The sequence below is a fragment of the Drosophila arizonae genome, chromosome 5 (assembly GCF_054131065.1).
Source record: "Drosophila arizonae isolate 15081-1271.41 chromosome 5, UAZ_ARI_1.0, whole genome shotgun sequence".
NCBI lineage: Eukaryota > Metazoa > Arthropoda > Insecta > Diptera > Drosophilidae > Drosophila > Drosophila arizonae.
In genome coordinates this window covers 13,109,542-13,127,163 of record NC_142925.1, presented here as the reverse complement: position 1 = coordinate 13,127,163, position 17,622 = coordinate 13,109,542, and the positions used below count along the sequence as shown (strand labels likewise).

The following is a 17,622-nucleotide window of genomic DNA, read 5'->3' as shown; positions in this document are numbered from 1 at the left end:
CGTTCGCTGTGGGAGAATAGTTTTCATACTCGTTCACGAAGTGAAGAGGAGTATATTAGTTTTTGTGGAATTTTCGTCTTGCTGGGTAGACAGGCTGTCCATACGTCAGGTTATTTGCTCTTTCATCTGTGTCTTACGTCTGTCTCTTCATCTGTTTGTCTCTCTCTCCGTCTGTTTCTCTGTCCGATTATTTATTTGTCTGTCCGTCTGTCTCTTTGTTCATTTGTCTCCCTGTCCGTCTGACTTTCTGTCCGTCTGCCTCTTCATCTGTTTATCTCTCTGCTCGTCTGCCTCTTCATATGTTTATCTCTCTGTCTATTTGCCTGCTTCACTGTCCCTCCGTCTGTCTATCCATCCGTCTTTCCATTCTGTCAGGTCATTCCACTATATCTGGTAAAATGTTAAAGCTTTTACTAAAACAGTCGAGAATTAAATGACTCTCTCTCTCTCTCCCTGAAAATTTGAATATAAATAATTCAACTCTTTTTTTTATACTCTGAACGAGCAGGGGGCAGTCGTATACACCCGTCTGCAATATTGCTTCTTGTTCCTATTGAAATATGGCTAAGTAGCTTAAAGGCTACTGACTGCGTCAGTTGCGTATTGCCAGCATCGAGGCAAACTCGATTTATAGCTAATACATACATACACACATACATATGTACAAATATATGTATATATACACATATATACCAGCTTATAAACGGCGAACGCACGTTTCCTATTCTCCCAAAAAAAAGGAAAAAAAAGTAAGAGCAAAAAGGAAAACTTTCTGCAATAATATTTGAAAAATGCCACCATAAAGAATTCATGACATTGCGTATAGTGGATATTTGTATTTATATTCCTTCCCTTTCCCTTCTTGTTTCATACATTTTTATCATGATATTTTATGTTGTCAATATTTTGAAGGGCGACCCGGAATACTATATATGTCCCTGATGCGCAGAGCTTAAAGGCTACGAGTTTCGTATGTTTTCGGTCGATGGCAACAGCCATAAACATTTATTCTAGTAATCCAGCGTAATTAAAGTTTTAGCTGCAGATAAAAAAAGGAAAAGCAAAGAGCAAAAAAAGTTGTTGAAGCATTTGAAATGCTTTCACGCCTGACCCGACGCTTATTAATTACTTGACACTAATAGCCGCAAACATAACCACAGATGAAAACGAAAACGAATCCCAAATAGCCAATTCAGTGCCTCCACTGTGCCTCGTCTGTGCCCCCGAATTGGGGTAGGCTGCTCTAAATGGTCAGTCATTATCCTTTTGGCTTTGCAGGGGGTAGAGGAGAGCCTGATGGCCAGGGCGGACTAACTGAATGGGAAAGAAACCAAACAACGGCAAGTGAGGGGATCGCTCTACCTCTCGCTCTCTCTCTCTCTCTCTCTCTCTCTCTCTCCCACTCTTTCGCTCTCTCCCACGTTCTCTATGCCATGAATGGAACTTATTATCTGCGTCAGTTGTACACAGACACGTACGAACGACTTGGCACAGCCTCCTCTCGGCTGGCGCGACCCGTGACTCGGCGCAATAAAATCTTATTAAGGCGCTTTACAATAAGCGCTCAAAGGGGAATGCGAATGGCGGGGACTAAAACCCAAAAGCCCGTAACCCCCAAGCCTCCGCTCTTAGACCTCCGCACTCCGCCCACGCCCCGCCACAGCCTAAGCCATAAGGCAAGATGCGCATTTTTACAAATGTGACGCCAACAACAATTGAGCCTGGCTGAATGTTTATATTTTTCTTCGTTTTGGCTGCTCCGGTCGTTGGCAATAAAATATATAAAAGCTTACATATATATGTATATATATATTTGTATCTGCATGTATATTGCGCATACGCCGCATTGTGCGCTGGCTCGAGTGGCCGCTGTGCGGTGCCCAGTGCCTTATATGTAGTCATTAATAATATATCGCTGCTTCCGGTCGTCGGCGGCGCCGCCCTCGGCAACCAAGTGCGATAAACCGTTTAGCAATATCCGGCAAAGCACAAGAGGGCCAACTAAACAGCGGCGGACCTACATGCGAGCACGACTACGAGCATATTACGTATACGTAATACAAATAATTGCACTTGTAACTTGTAATTGCCAACGCGTTCTGCTTTTGTTTTCATTTTATTTATTTTATTTTATTTTTTTTTTTTTTTGTCATCCGCTCGATGCTGTCACATTAAAAGCCAATATATTTCTCTTCTCAAGTATTCTAGAGTTTAGGAATGGCGAAGCGGATAATATTGGAGTGGAGTATGCTACTTGTCTATAGACTGAAGGAAGTTTATAATTAAGCTGGGTTGATAAGAGAGTGGGAGTGTGAGAGAGAGAGGGAGGGAGGAAGCCATTCAGTTTATGGGTTAATCTAGAAGTTTAGCAAAATATTTTATTTATGCATATAATAAAACTACAACAATTAAATGTACATATATGTATAAATAAATTTATATAATTTAACTACAATATTTAATATATATAAACAAGATTACATTTAGTTGGAAAAACGGCAGCTGAAGCTTAATTTGAGCAATCAAATTTTGTCGGAATTTTCATATAAAATCAGCTTAAGCAAGCTGCGGCACTCGGTTTGCAACCTATTCAAAAATCAATAGATTTCATTCTATAACTAATTTGTATTTACTTAAAGTAATAATTGATTTGATAAATAGTTTCAATTAATTTGAAAGTAAAGATTCAGTGAAAATCATCCCAAATTAAAAATCAATTTACTTGATATCCATATGAGCTCATTTTAAGTTTTGTTCGTTCAAATATACTTAGTTTGATAAATTATAATATAATGATAAATAATCAATTGCATATCAAATCATGTATAATAAATTTCATATCAAATAACTTATACAAATTTTGGCACTCGATATTTAGCCTATTCAACAGTCAATTTGATTTGGACAATATCATTTGGATTTACGTAAAAGTAAATATAATATGAAAATAATTAAAAATCAATAATCAAATCACTTTGTCTGAAGATGAGTCGCCTCTTCCTTGACTCTGGCCTTGAGATGCTCTCAAGAAACGAGCTGCAGGCAGCCCGAACTGAGCGAGCAGCCCGAGACTTGCTGACATTTTGGTCCACTCAGAGACAATGGCATTCTAGAGTGAATCTCTACTTATTAACTCAAAGCTTGCTCTACAGAATGTCTTAGAGAGAATATTATATTCGCATCTAAATAAAGTTCAGAAAATACTTTTTTAGTTCACTCGTAGCTGACATTTCATTATCATTTCTAATACATCAGTCACTTAAGTTTTAATAGAGCCGTCTGCTTACATACATTTACCCATCATCATAATACCCCAAATTTCCAATTCGCATTTACAATGAATTCCGCTGCTGCTGTTGCAGACACAGAGTTTATTAAAAATGCATAAATTTCTTGAATTTGATTTACAGAATTTACACACCAATCGATTCAAGAGATTATCACTTGTTGTTAGACCAGAAGTTTGACACTAAATTTGTGACAACTTTTAAGCTAAGAACATAATCCTTTTACTAAATTGCTGTGTGGGAAAGAGAGAGAGAGAGGGAGAGGGAGAGTGAGAGAGGTAGAGAGTGGAACTATTTGCCTGCTATCTACAGAGCTGGGCTATTGACATAAGGCAACATATGAGATCCTTTGACTCTTGCCAAAATGGTTTGACGACTGCCGGGTCTCGGCTTATTTAAGTTTGTCCTCGACTGCAGGAGGAACTCGAATGCATCAGCTATGGAATTTAATAAAAAATAAATTGTGAGAATATTTCGCCAAGCACACACGAATATTTTATTTTGTGAATGCGTATTTTATATGCATGCTTATTTATGTATGTATGGGTTACTTGAACAATGCCATCAACTTTGCCGACAGCTAAACACAGGCGCACACAAACACACCCACACACACCCACACACACATGCATACCTTGTGCTTGTTTTCGCACAGATGTGCAAAAAGTTTTGCCAATAAATGAAAATAGGAAACGAAGGACGGATAAAAACAAGATGTTGAAATAAGTTGTCAAGCTAACGCCAGGCCGCCCCCTGCTTCCCCAGCTCCCCCCCCCCCCTCCCCTTTTCCGTGTGCCACACACACAGCGCTGCCCGTTTCCGCCCTGGCAAAATGGCGGCTGGTGGCTGACGGCTGACGGCGATAAGCGCTGAACATTGATAAACATGCTCGGGCTTGCAACAACACGAGGCAGCGGCAGGTCGCTTATATTGTAGTTTCCCTAAGCGGGGACTCGACTCGAGTTGTAGATGAAGTTGCAGGCAGGATGATGTGGTTGCCTGACAACGCATCAGATCGTTGACAAAGCACACACACACACACACTAAGACAACAGAGTACACAATTGCATCCACATCCATTTAAGTTGAGGAGGAGTTGCAAACGACAATCGCAGTGGAAGTGGAAATGGAAATGGGATTGGGAACGGGGAATGGGAATGGGAATGGAGTGAATGGAGCACTCGCTCTTCTTCTTGCTCTAGCCACGCTTTGCCGCTGCTTTTGTCAGCTTTCTATGCACTCTGTGAGTAGGCGCGTCAAAGCTTTGTTAACCAGATAGCCTCGCATTATGCAGCCTCGCAGTATGTGGAGCAATGCGTCAACAGAATTTTCAATAGAATTTTTATTGATTGTATGGAATAAAGACAGGCTGGAAAATAAATTAAAGTTAAATGTTATTGACTTACTATTAATTTATTTTTATTGTCATCCAGTTTAAATGATATAATTTATATGCTTTGTTTATTTTTATGCGAAAAAAAAAATTAATAAATAAATATAATTAGAGTATATTGAAAACTCTTTTGACAACAATATAACATAATATTTAATTGATTTAATAATACATACATTTGTACATATATTAATATGCATACTCTAAAATAAATATATTTGATATATTAATAATATTCAAGCAAATCTTTTACTCAATTAAATATTTTATTTAATATAAAAATATTACCAATATTATTAATATATTAGATTATAAATCAATACACAACATTTTTTATCACTTTATTATTTTTAATGTATACTAAATAAAATATATTGAGTATAATCTATATTTCTAGATATAAATTGATAAATTTATGGTTCCAAATAAATATGAAATATATAGAAATATTCATATTTCGGCCCAGCATATTTTAGTGAATATGTAACCTCAAACAGGGTGTCCGACAGGGTGTCTCACGTTAATCTTATCAATTGTACTCCATCAGCAATCGAATTTCCCACTCACCTACATCCATCTCGCTCTCTCTCTCCCTCTCTCTCTCCCTCTCTCTCTCACTCTCTCTCTCTGTCCTTCGCTCGTTTTACACTTGCAGCTTGAATTGTTGCCTCAGTCACATTTGAGCAACAACAAAGCCGTAAATTGCATTGCTCGAATGTTGCTCGAGTGTTTGAAGACCTTTTCATGAGCCAACTGTGACGAATAGTTGTTATATTTACCAGTTTATATATATGTATATGCAATATATGTATATATATATATATATATGCACATAGGCGTAGCCTGGCGAGATGAATGAACTCGACTTCAATCGATTGTTAATATACACATGAGAATATGTATATATCTAGCTGATATGGAGTTCATATTATGTTGCTCCTGCTGCTGCTCCTGCTGTTGCTCCTGCTGCTGTTTCCTGCTTGAAGCTGATAAAAATAAAATTCAAATATATCACACAAACTATGTGTGTGTGTGTGTGTTCATGTCTCTCTTTTTTTGCCACATCAGGATGTTGGCAGACCAGGCCGATAAAGTTCTATTAGCCGCAGCTGGAAAACCACATCGACAATGGGCGAAATAAGTTTTGACATGGAGTTGATAAAATTCTATCAGCATTTAAGTTGAATGCAGCTCGGCTGATATGATCTAGCAACACAATGAATGTCACTCACACACACATACATACATATATATATATACTTTTATTTGTGTGTATGTGGCAGGTAGACTCGGATTATGGAGGCAAATCAAACATAAACTAACTACAACATGCTGCAGCAGGCACTATGCTTAATTAGAGCATCTCACAATGGATGGATATTCATGCCACATACACATATATATATATACTATATATATATCCATTCTCTGCTCAGATACTCTCAGCATATTTGCCGAGACAAACGAGCCTGAATGTGCGTACCTATATTTGTGCAGGCCAAACCAACTAATTACTGAGTCTCTCTCTCTCTCTCTCTCTCTCTCTCTCTCTCTGTGTGTCTGTCTCTTTCTCTCTCGTATCTCGGCAAACAAATCAAATTAGTTTGTTCAATTTCAGTGCAAGTTAAATGACTCGAATGGCACACAAAAGCAAATAGCTCGACTCTTTATATACCCTCACCCAGCACATGGTAAACAATGAAAGTTGCTTAATATCAAAAGTTTTCGTTCTCTTTTCGGTTTTATTAGCGAAAAGTGCTGCAAATTGCAATCAATTAGTGCAAAAATGAAAAGTTTCGTGTATTAAAATTTTTGTATTAAGGGGAAATTCGGCAATATTTAAATCAATTAATGAGTGAGCGGGTGGATGTTTTGTTTTGATTTTTTTTTTTTTTTTGGAATCAAGACGAATAATTTTCTTTATTGAGTTTCTTTTATTAGATAATTTAAATAACTTTAATAATTATAGAGCGTATGCTAATGGAATATTTTGTTCTTTTCTTTAAGCTACAAGTTCGCAAATAAAAATAAAAATATTAATTATAAATATTTTATTTTAAATATTTATGTAATATAATAATATTAAATCAAAATATTTTATTATAAATTTTTAATTTTATGTAAGCTTATTATTATTATTATTATTATTTTTTTTTTAATTAAAATACATTATTTTTGTTTTGTAAAAATTGATATAAAAATTGTAGAATTTTTTTTTTCTTTTTTTTTTTTTTTTGCCTTTGATTTGAAATGAAATTTGCACTAAGGCATATCATCTACTCTTATTATACTTAAGCAATTGAAAAAATTCAAGAAAAAAACCTTCTTGTATTATTCCAAGTAAAATCAATTTATAATTCAAAAATAATATGCTTTGTGAAAAGCGTAAATATTTAGAATATTTCGAGTGGAATATGTGAAGATGTCAGCTGAGGCATAGCCCGAATGATGTTTCTCTGGGCGTTTGGTTGATTGTTATTCAATCCTTAACCAGAGCAACTTGGCCCACAATCACTTGTGGCTGCCAAGCGAATGGATAAAGGAGTGCCAACAATGCCAACAGAGTCATCGAGTGGCATCGCCCCCCACACACACACACGCACACATAATGGACCCAGGCACTGGGCAAACAATGTCCAAAGTGACAGCTGAAGACATCGAATATAGCTGTTGGATAAGTTGTTTGTTTCGCAGTGAAAGGAAACACATTGTTAATCTGCTTAAGGCTGGACTAAGTCCAGGAATAGAGAGTCTGTTGGCTAATGAACTTCATAATTCTCTAGTTTTTGTGGCGAGAGAAAATATGTTTTGTGAGTTCTAAGATTTCACGAGCTTCAATTGAAAATTCTTTGACCGTTGGAATGTGTTGCAATTGTTTACAGCAGCCTTACCTCTGCCTTCCCTCTTTCTCTTCATCTATCTATCCCTCGCTCGCTCTGCACTTATTTCAATTTGTTGTTTGGGCAATGCGGCAAGCAGAATATTTCTGTGCTGGTTAATTGGGCTGCTGCTGGCAGGAGCCGAAAGAGGCCACTGGTTGAGCGAAAGCCTCAATTTATTTTGCATTGGCATTTCGAGTCTGCTTCGATAAGGATGCTTTCCCGCTGCCGCTGACGACGAGCTGACCTTCGGCTTATGCGAGGCAAACACGGACAGGGATCAGACTGCGGATTGCCGGAGTGGCCGGGCCAACAAAATCACCAAAAACGTAAACAAACATTTGCCAGAGAAGGAGCGAGCGAGAGGCACCCACTCTCGTGTAAAAGCTCCGCTTAGTTGCGCAGGCGCCTAGCTCTCCAGCCTCTCCATTGCACTCGGCTGCATTCGGAGCTTTCGGAGTGACGTCAACTCTCGCAGTAATGCCAAGGACTCTCCGGCTGGCCAATGCTGGCGCTCAGTGGCATACGAAACATACGCCGAATAGGATGTCTTCGCAGTGCAAAAATACAAATCCATAAAGATATTTAATCCCTCACACACATACATATAAATATACATATATATATATATACATATATAAATATATATGTATATGTATGTATATTTGTATACATAGTCGACGGCTTACACGTGTGTAGGCGTGCGTATCCGCGCGTGTGTGTGTGTTCGTGCTAGTGTGCGCGCGTGTGTGTGTGTAAGTGAATGCTCTTGAGTGTCAATAACACAAACAAGTTGGACACGAGCAAACCACCAAACGCTGCTGCCCACAATTCAAATTGCAATTGCTGCGGCAGCATCCACAAATGCTCCAAGTCATTTCGATTGCAGTTGACGACGCGTCGGCTCAAAGGTAAATGCCAAATATAATGCTGTTTTTTCTGACTCTACACAGGCACACACACACACACACACACACACACTCACATACACGCAGTTTCATGCTTTATTTACGTATTTACGCTGTTAAACAGACAATGAAAACAGCGACAAAAGCTACGCTTACTCACACATACTCACACACACTCACACACACACGCACTCACACACATACACTCACAAAACATGGCCACCAAAGCCGCAAGAGAAAAGCGGCCAAATTCGCCGAAATTCGGTCAATATTTGTCTCTGTCTGTGTGCACGTGTGTGTGTGTGTATGTGTGTGTGTGCGTGTGTGTGTGTGTGTGTGCGTCTGCTTAAAAAAGGGAAATTTCCAACAGTCTTGAGCATTGACAGTGAGAACTGATGGGGCAACCAAATCTGTGTCAGCATAAATTGCGACGCATTCGTTTCGACTTGAAAACACACACACACACACACACACAAAGAAACAGAGTTTATATGGAAAAAGACAAAACGAACAACAAAGAGAGTGGGTGTAGAAGATCTGGTCGAATGATGGGGTTAAATTCGATTTTTTTCCTGAAAAAATATATATTAAAATTTATAATAAATACATATATAACTATATACAGCACATAATATATATTAAATGATATTAAATATTAAAAAATTTAGGAATATACAAATAATATAAATAATATAAATAATGTAAAGACCGATATACAATAATTGAAGAATTAAAGATTTATTTTACACAAATAAATCTAAATCTAAAAATGTTTATAATAAATATGTAACAAATTCAAATATAATTAGTAAACATATATTTCAAGAAAATTATGGAAAATTTAAATATGCCTGGAAATAAATAAATAAAAAAAAATAAAAATAATTAAATTAAAAAAAAAATTAATTCAAAATAAATTTCGAATTTGGCAGTTAAATGGGATTTAAATAATTATTTATACATATTAGCTATACATAATTAATTAGTTATAGGAACTATCTGCTTGACCATGAAAGATATAAACTAGCAGATTGATTTCCATATTAAACCCCCCCCCCCCCCTCCCCTTGCTTTGCCACCCCAAACAGCAGGTGTAATAGGTACAACACTATCACGGGCGATCAGTGGGGCAATTGAACTTAATTGTATGGTTCGGGCTTTAAGTGGGCAGCGGCAGCAATTTATTCAACTATTGTCTCACCTGATGCTAATCAGCTGACAGCATGACGGCTGACAGAGCGGCTAATGGGGTTAGTGGCAAGTGAAGTGGCGCAAACCGAAAACGAATTTGTAGCCATTTAAAGAGGGAGCCACAAACTGACGTCCGTGTCTGTTTGTTTTCCCGCTTTTCGTGCATGTTAAATAATTGTGAAATAATTTCATAGCCATGTGTGGAAATGTTGCAGCATGTTTGCTCGGCTGGGCACTACATTATGCGGGGTTGGCCCAAGCCAAGAGCAATAGCAAAATATTACGTGCATTTTATTACAATTATTGTTACGCATACGCCATGTGGAGCAGCAGCAGCAACAGCAGGAGCAGCAGCTGGAGCAGCAGGAGCAGCAACAGCCCGTTGCGCGTAATAAATCGCTTGACAATAATTCACCCGAGCGGCAAAAGGAAGCAAAGGAATGAAAATGCCATCTACGGACTGAACAGAGCTGAACACTGAAACGAAGACTGAAAAAGGCTGGGCTATTAAGGCAAAGGACTTAAAGTATTTCCCAAGTGGCAAGCTGTGAGCGCAGCGCCCCTACTTCACTGTCCTTTCAGCTGCTTCTTCATTTTATTTGTGCTGAACTGTCGCCCAGCCACGCCCACCAGCAGATAGCCAACGTGGCAAGGGCTAACACATCCGTGGCAAGTTCCGTTGCCGCAAACGTCGTCTCTGTTTGTAGGCAACTCGGTGTGCAGCCACGCGCCTTCCTCCACCAGCTGCTGCTGTCCCTGATATATGTGAAGGTGTGTGTGTGTGTGTGAGTGTATGTGTGTCCCACGCACTTGGTGACTCGACATGCTCTTAATGCCAAACAAAAACATAAGCTCAAGGACATGAGTGCGTCTGTGTGCCTCAGCCGCAGCCGCCTCCTGCTCCCCCCCCCCTCTCTCTCTCTGTCTCTCTCTCTCTCTCTCTCTCTCTGGCGGTGCTCTGCCAGCTGCTCAAAGTGTGCGTCAATGTCATTATGTGTAAATTTTTAATGTTGCCAACCGAAACACACTGCAGCCCAAACAATAACAACAACAATGGTAGCAGCAACAACAACAACAACAACAACTAGAGCATTATGCCAAAAGTAGGTTATCAAATTGTGTAAGTACAGGGTTAGGTCTCCGGGGCCTGCCACCAAGTTGTTGCACTGAATCCTCACACAGCGCACAGCTGCCGCAAGAAACAACAAACTTTTACTTATCACAAGCAGCCTCCACTCCCCCCTCTGTGTGCATCAGTGCCTTGCCCTATCTCTATCGCACACACACACACACACTCATGCTTTTTAATGGGAAAATCATTTACTGACCCTAGATTACACAGAGTTATGCCTCCGCCTGCTCCGCTCTGCTCAGCTCTTTACCTTAAGCTGAGCAAAAAATGTTTTGCATGTTTCTCGTTCGGCTGGGGCTGCCAATTGGGTCAAGCATTTCAAGCATTTCCATTTCGCGCCCCCCACAAATATATTCAGTAAGCGCTTTTCTTTTCCCTTTTTTTTTTTTTTTTTTTTGTAGCCGGATTCGGAACCGGAAAACGCTTTCCAAACTTGCCGGCCAAACAGCTACAACAACTAAAACTACAACAACAAGGGCAGCAAACAAGTTGAAGCCGCATCTATTTAGTTTAATGAAAAACACAAACTCCACCCTGTGCTGGCTGCAACGGCAAGTGCCACCCTGTTGCCACTAATTAATTGCAAACTAAATGAGTTGCTCAGCGCAAACTTTACCTTCTGCTCGGTTGAGCAAATCAGCGAAAAACAAACCGTTAGCAGACAGCAGATAGTAGACAGTAGAAGGTAGATAGTAGATAGATAGCAGCTGGTAGTCCTCTAGCTGCTAGCACTATTCACAGCTATCACAGTCAATGCCGGGAATCACAGACAAATGCGCGTCACGAAGTCACGAGCCGTGCAGCCTCTACGTGTGTCTAATCCTGCCTCTCCCCCAAAAGGTGTTTACCCCAGCCTGAGCTGAACTCCTTTAAGCAGTCATCTATCAAAAGTACATTTGAGTATTGTTAGTTGCCAAGATTGACAGACAGCAGGTCTGATGTTTTCAAATATTTAACAGTATTTCATTAACAGTGAAGGGTAACAGACATGCACTGTTAAATGACTCAGGCTCTGTCAATTGTGATTAGGAAAATCTTGAAGAGCAATTTAGGTTACTAATCAGGAATAAAACGAGACTTAACCTTAAAAAAAAAGTTGATTAGAGCTAAAGAAATTGTATAACTGAATCAAGTGAAACTATACCTATACTATACTAACCTTATCCATATATATATAGTACATATATATACAGTACAGTATGCCAATAATGTATTCGTACAGCACCAATAAATACAGCGGCGATATGAAAACAAAAGGTAGTAGTACTAATAATAGTTTAATACTCATACTTGAGTTATCTAAGAGTTACAACAAAATAATCAGAGAATAGATTTCTAGGCAGCATATTTCCATGTATATATATGTACAAGGAGATATATTTTTTTCTACATACTTCTCATATTGCTCACATATTATGATATCATACTGTCAATAGATGAATACTAAATTATTTGTAAATCATTTTTATCATTTATAAAACTTTTTTTTTCATGTATTTATTATTTTATTTATTTTATTTTATTTTATTTTTTTATTTTTTTTTTTTTTTGTTAAGTAAAAAGTAACATACCTTTTTCTCAAAATATTTAAAAAATAAATTAATAAATATAAATAAAACTGAAACTGATAAAAAAATATATGAAAATGCTCCAAAATCACGTTTGCCCAGCTTCAATTTATCCCACTTTACCACGCCTCACCCAACTATCTGCCATTCATTCAGAAACTATACAAAAGCCAATATACCCTTAAAGCACCTTCCAAACAAGCAACAAAAACAATTGAAAAGTGTTCAACAACTGAGCTATGAAGAAGACCATTTTATAGCACTAAACTCTAAAAGTTCTCAACTTATTTGCATTTATAATTCAAAAGAAAATAAACTTAATTAGAATGTCAAACTTAATGAAACGCCCTTAAAGGAAAATGCTTATAAAGGAAATCCATTCACAAAGGTGTAAAGTGAAAAACAATTGAAAGTGTGACAGCTGCTGGAAGAGAGCGTATCACAGAATACGTTTTGCAACACTGGACAGCCAAGAGTCACTCACTTGCAGTTACTTTATGAGTTAACTTGCGAAACTTATGGCCGATTATAGCCGAGCGAAGCGAACTTCATCAAGGCAAACAAATACGTGGCAAGAAATGTGCTGAATACAATTCAGGCTGAATTGTGGCAAGGCTTAAATAACTGTGAATAGCTGGTCTAACGGCTGCACTATATAATTTGCATATGAATGATGTTGGCACAGGGGAAGTGGGGGGCAGTTGGGGGCTGACATGAAATCAGTGTGCTGATGATGTGCCCGGTCTTAGCTGTGACGTGTTACGGACAGCTAATCAGACCAACTAAAGTTTTTGCCTGCTCGGCCAGAGAGGGATAATCGAATCGAGTCGAGCCCAACAGGAAATTAATACTAAAACTCTATATACATACCTATATATTATAGTATATGTATGTGTGTGTGTGTGTGTGTAAAATGAGTCATATTTATGAGTCATTTGTGTAAAGGAGCTGCTGTCAGCTATAACCTCTATATGTAGGCCTCTTTCCATATCATCACATCAGTTGTATCTATTGTAACTATTGCCATGGCGCTGTAATTGAAGCTGTTTGGAATGCGTTTTGCTCGGCTTATTAATTTCCAATTATTGCTGCCTGTCGCCTGTCAGCGCGACAACAGAGACAGCCCAATAGTATCATAGAAAGAGGGAGTGAGAGAGATGGGGGAAGAGCGGGCGAGTGGGAGTGGAAGGCTGGCAATTCAGTTATATAATAACTGCCTCATTTGCAGCTCTTCAGCAAATTTCAGCTCCAAAGTTCGCTGAACAAACAAGGATACCTCCGGCTGATATCTGTCACAACGAAATCTGACTACGTGACTGCAATTGCTAGATGTATGTGTGTGTGTGTGTAACAGGTAAAGATGCAGATACAATTGCATTTAATTGGATTATGGCTGAGGGGCGGAATTCCATCATTTGCATACATTTTCTAGAGTTTGTTATCTGTCATATGAAAATGCTATTTGTTCATAAGCAAGCAATATTATCTCATTTCTTAAGCACAACACGTTTAAGTTCAGAGAATGTGCACATAGATTCAATATAAGCAAAGCGAAAATGCTCCGTATATGATTATATGGATATGTTAAGAATTTTCTATATATTTTATCATATAACAAAGTAAGACTCTTTTAGTTGGAAGTGTGCAACTAGGAGATACCTTAAGCCCTATGGCATTTATTTTTTCCAAGTAAAAGTGGGCGTAGCAGCTACAAATTTAGACAATGAACTTTATATACTTAAGCGAAAGCTTGTTAGAAATTCTCATCTTTTTAGTTTGATATTGACTTTAGTGAAATTCTATGAAAATGCAACTGAGAGCATTAGAGAAGAAATTTTATGGAAAATTTCGCGTTAATTTTTCACAAGGTTCCATAGCAACAGACAGACAGACAGTCAAGCAGCCCAAAGTAGACATAGACGGGCGGACGGACATGCAGACGAGACGATATTGACGCAGCTATTGAAATTAATAAAGAATGTAAATAAATAAATAGGAGTCTATAATATATTTTAGCTAAATACAAATATAAAATATCAATATTAACAAATAATTGATTTATTATCTGAGAATTTATGCATTGATTTAATATACATTTTACAAATAAATTTAAATAAATATATAACTCGCATACCTAAATTTATTTGTTTATTATAATTTATTCTTATAATTATTGCCTAACCATTTATCTAACAAAACATATTATATAATAATTTAATTTAATTTATTTACGTAAATATTAGATAATTTAATTGTACACTCATTTAATTAAATTTATGCACGTAAAATATTTACACATATAATTTTATTATTTCACTTACGCTCTCTTGCTCAATATTTAAATTGATATGTTGAAGTTGCTCTCTATGCATGCCATATCAGAATAATATCAATAAGAGTACTTAAAATTCTATTAGCAAATAGTGTGGGCAGCATTTGCCATGTTTACTCTGAATACTTTTCGATATGGCAATATTTTGCTCATATTTTCACCTTTTCAAGTATTCATTGAAATTGTTAAATTTTAGATGCAAGTGCACGGAGAAAATAAAAATAAATAAAAAATGCATTTTGTATAGAAATGAGAAATGAAAAATGCTTGCGATGCCTGTTTAATTCAATAACGTGGCCAGGTCATACTCGTTTGAATATGCTTTCAGGCAGGTCAAGTATTTCAGTTGAACTTGGCATGAGCCAAGCCTTTAGAGGAATGAGATAAACAAAGGCAACAACTTGCTCAGGCAGCCGAGTCGTCAGTCCGTTGCCATGGCGACGCAGCTCAAGCAACTGAGCTCAAAGAAGCTCTGCTGGAATTTATACACAAATTGCACTTGAGTGCACATGATATCTGAATACAGAGCCACGGGGTGCCGGAGGAGTGTCTTTGACGAAGACAACTCATACGAGCTGAGTTGAGGTTGGCGCTGCGTGTCTTTCCCTGGACAACGGCTCTATAGCTAGGCACATAATCATATCGCTCTCTCTCTCTATCTCTCTCTCTCCCTCTCTCTCTCTCTGACTATCGTAATTAATTCCATTGAATCAAAGCATAGCCAAGGCTAATTATAGTTTACTTGAAGCTTTGACATCAACTTCGAAAACTTTGCCTCTCACTCACTCTCACAGCAAACTGCAGTGAAAAGAAATTGCTCTGACCCGCATTCAATGAGCTGACGCTTACGCTGCGCCTGATTAATTTACGGCTATCATAAAAGACGTGGTTTATTTACCAACTTTTTGACACATGAGAGGCTTGACAGTGATTAGAGCTTGGCTTCACAATGGAAACACTCAGTGGGCGATATATTCAGGACTGCTCGAACTGAACCGATTATATTGCCCACTAAAAGATTCCAATGCGCTTGCGACGATTCTCTTCGTATTGCTTGGCAATGCGCGTCAGGTAGAGTCCGTAGCGTAGCAGCTCGCAGCATCGGTGCACCTGTTCGTTGTGGCGCTTCAGCTTTACGACGCGCTTGGCCTGGCAGCGCTCGTGCCTTTTCACATGATCCCGCATATCCTTGACTATGTGACGCCGCAGCGTCAGCAAGGCGCTGTCTCTCTTGGCTTGACAATCAGCTGTTAGCTTGGCCACATGCGCCAATCTCTCAGTGAGTCGATCGACGCGCTCTCTGAGGAACTGATGCCTCCGATTTATGGCCCTTTGGTATTTCTGCTCCCTCGAGTTGGCATCGAATCTGTGGCGGAAGCTCAGCAGACAAACTGGAAAATACTGCGCCTTCGCATCCTTGATGTGCACATAGAAGGACTCGTTGGGCTGTGGCACTACTGGCTCAGCCACGGGCTCGGGCTGTCTGTAAATCTCATAGTGAAATGGAGGGGCGCAGTCCATAAAGTCTTCTATATCGTCATACACCCCATTATAGTTCATTTCCACATTTAATTTCGTTTCAAATTTCCAAATATTTCCAAAATATTTAAAGCAGTAAAATACATGGTAAATATGTTGAAATTTATTTAAAATTAAAGTAAATCATATAAAAATATTTTAAATATAGTCGTCTTATGATGGAACTTATAAATAAAGACTTATAAAATCAAAGTAAATCAAATAAATATATTTTAAATATAGTCGACTTATAATGGAAGTACTTCTGGCGTACCTAAAAGCCCTGAAACGAAATTCCCAAAAGCCACATACATATTATATTTCTATAATATTTCTATTTGAGAATGTCTTTGCTTAAAAATTATTCTTGCTATTCTTCTTAAGTTTTATTTAATTGATACTTATACTACATACATATCTATTGACTTAAGAAACAACGACTCAAACAACTCAAAACTGCATGAGTGCAATTTGTGTGCAATTAAAAAGATAATTAATTAATAATTCAAGCCATTTAATTAAAAACCATCCCAAATGATAGATTGAATAACTGGAAGTGAAAAGAGCCCACACAGGCTTATGAAAGCCTTTATTATGGAACACAAAACTCTTCACAAATTGCAAACATAATTTCTCCTAGCTCAAATGAACACATGTATGCATATAATTAATATATATATGTATATACTAGCACACATAATAGCCAGCCATGTAACTATCTGCTCGGATTTAACATAAAAGTTGTGTGTTATTATTATGATTAAAGTTTCTGTTATTTTTTTTGTTTTTGTTTTTGCCACATGCAGACACCACACCACACTCATCCAACCACACACACACAGCTCACCCACACTTGGCACCATAAAACACATTAGTATTAGACCCATTCCAGGCAGGGGACTCCCCGCAGCTTAACTTCAGGTGCAGCTGCGCTGCTCTGCTCTCCTCTCCTCTGCCCTGCTCAGCTCAGCTCTGCGTGTGTGGCTGCGGTCATGTTATTCTCAAATCCTGCCCATATGTTTGTGGTTTGGGTTTGTGAGTCAAGGTGCAGTTGGAGTTAGCTCTACGACCAAAAAAAAAAAGAGAGGAAAATCTAGACTTTGGTCACTGCGACTGAAGCACCGCTTAAGCATGGCATTTGTAAAATTTTCCCTCCAACACTCGCAAAAAAAAATCCTCGCAACACCATTTATGGCCAGCGTTTTGTAGCTATTCGCAAAATCGGATTAAAATCTAAAGGACCAAAAATAATCAAAGCTTTATGCAACTTTAGTTGAACAAGCTATTACGTGGTTTCAGCTGGCAGCGAGTAAAAAAAAATATGGTTGGCTCTCTTTAATTAGTCACGATTCAATTGAAAAAGCTTCGACTTTTTCCCGTATGGAACCATAAGGTTAATAAAATACTACCGATC

The 17,622-nt window shown here is 38.1% G+C and overlaps 2 protein-coding genes across 8 annotated transcripts in view; one reads left to right on the top strand and one right to left on the bottom strand.

The window, feature by feature from the left end:
- The window catches only part of Liprin-gamma (liprin protein kazrin), a 57,976-nt gene that overhangs the window by 22,172 nt on the left and 18,182 nt on the right, over positions 1–17,622 (top strand). Inside the window, exon 1 of one of the 7 annotated variants that reach the window (XM_089469647.1) lies at positions 7,957–8,470. The exons of the other annotated variants lie outside the window; for them this stretch is intronic. The gene's annotated coding sequence lies outside the window, so the exon portion shown is untranslated. Of the gene's footprint in view, positions 1–7,956; positions 8,471–17,622 lie in introns of those variants that run through there. 7 annotated transcript variants of the gene reach the window in all.
- LOC149268518 (uncharacterized) lies at positions 15,555–16,358 on the bottom strand. The gene has a single exon (XM_089469674.1). The coding sequence runs from the start codon at positions 16,248–16,250 to the stop codon at positions 15,702–15,704; it is 549 nt and encodes a 182-aa protein (XP_089325800.1). The 5' UTR covers positions 16,251–16,358; the 3' UTR covers positions 15,555–15,701.

What these genes read in the sequence shown, in the direction of transcription:
- LOC149268518 (XM_089469674.1), bottom strand. Translation starts at nt 16,250, where the DNA reads ATGAACTATAATGGGGTGTATGACGATATAGAAGACTTTATGGACTGC.